This window comes from Lottia gigantea (assembly GCF_000327385.1).
Source record: "Lottia gigantea unplaced genomic scaffold LOTGIsca_1372, whole genome shotgun sequence".
Classification (NCBI taxonomy): Eukaryota; Metazoa; Mollusca; class Gastropoda; family Lottiidae; genus Lottia; species Lottia gigantea.
Window position 1 is genome coordinate 7,372 of NW_008707567.1, and position 1,614 is coordinate 8,985.

General features: G+C 33.1%; 1 protein-coding gene across 1 annotated transcript in view; it reads right to left on the reverse strand.

The window, feature by feature from the left end:
- LOTGIDRAFT_176445 (hypothetical protein) overlaps positions 1-1,614 on the reverse strand; it is a gene marked incomplete at both ends in the record, with an annotated part of 33,192 nt that overhangs the window by 5,847 nt on the left and 25,731 nt on the right. The window contains 2 exons of the mRNA XM_009049513.1: positions 4-344; positions 614-709. Of these exons, the coding sequence (XP_009047761.1) occupies positions 4-344; positions 614-709 (437 nt within the window). The remainder of the gene's footprint in view (positions 1-3; positions 345-613; positions 710-1,614) is intronic.

Below are 1,614 nucleotides of genomic sequence, written 5' to 3' on the forward strand. Positions count from 1 at the left end.
TACTTTATAATTGGCTTTGTAAGGTCGTTTCATATTATCTGGAATCTTGTCCAAGGTAACGTTAAATAAATAACAGGAAAAATTCCTAGTATGGTTTTGAGTGCAAATCGTTTTACATTCACTCATCTCGTTGCACTTTTCAATACATTGGTCTTCTTTTCCATCCAACGACACGAAGATGATTGGTGTTTTGTAACGAAGACATGTTCCAAGCCAAGTGGTAGAAGTGGAACATTTGGTATCGTTAGCACAGTTTTCATCACATTTCGCTGAATCAGACACAGTTCTTTCTGCGTAGGCACGGGGCGTCAAAGATTTTACATTTGAATACTTGTATCGACAATCTGAAAAATAAAATGAATGGAGTTTTACGTCCAACTTTTCTGCACCATGTGGGATAATGATTAAAGACGGGCAACGCCATGCAGTGTGCAATGAGGGAAATTTTTTACCAGGACAGCGGGTTTCCTACTCTTGTTCGATTTCCAACTGTCGAGAATCTTTAACGTGTACAGCCTGAAGCACATGGGGCCTCAGTTTATTGTCCCATCTGAAAAACTAGCCGAGCGAGGAGAGATTGGTAAATTTCTTTTTTTTTTTAATTTGTACTTACTGCAATCGTCACCGAATGTGTTTAGTGGACAGTTACATTTAAATTTTCCATTTTCTTCCACCAACGTTCCACCATTTTTACAATCCGGAATAATCACTAACAATGATACAAATGGCGATAAACTCAAAAACTATTTTAATGATGGTGAGAACATACACGGTGGTTTAAAGATGGGTTGCCTTATTTTCATTTATGAAAATGAAAATGCTAAAACTTATATGACTAGAAAGTAAAGGTTTGTCTCACATGTCCATAATTAATTCATAATTAGCTAAATTAGAAGAGAATTACCAGCAGATTCCAATGAGTGGCCGATCGAGAAAGGTCAAAAAGTATCTTTTGTTTTTCCAGACTATCGTACATGGATACTTATGATTGGTTGAAATTCTTAATTATATGCAATAAGAACATAATAATATGATTAAGAATACATGATAATTCATTAGAAACACTAATTAATCAAATAGTTTGCTTAATTTGACACTAAAATATAAGGAAACCCATCTTTAACTATTTTTACGAATTTTTAGTCAATGGTGGTAAATCGAAACTGTTCATCGAAAAAGTGTCAAATAAGAACTTGTCCAAGATCTCATCAATATATATGATCACACGAAAATTCATTTAAATCAGATGAAAGATGAAAACTGTACTTCTTTTGCGCTCAGAAACAAATTTTGCCATAGTACAATCGATTGTACTTTCCATTGACACCAAAATCAATCAAATTGGGTAAATAGAATATTTGTCTCTATGTACATTAGGTTACATGACAATTTTTAAATGGCAATAGCTTAGTGACTTATTATCGTTCAACAAAAATGAAGATAAAATTAACAAAAGTCAAGGTCATAAGACACAAGCCACAAAAATCAATCAAATTGGGTAATCTGTTAAATATTTATTTTGATTGAAGAAATGAGCGCACTACAATAATATTCTTTAATCTTAAGATGTTAAGCTCTCCAGACTGTTTCATGAAGTTTATTGATTTGAATTCC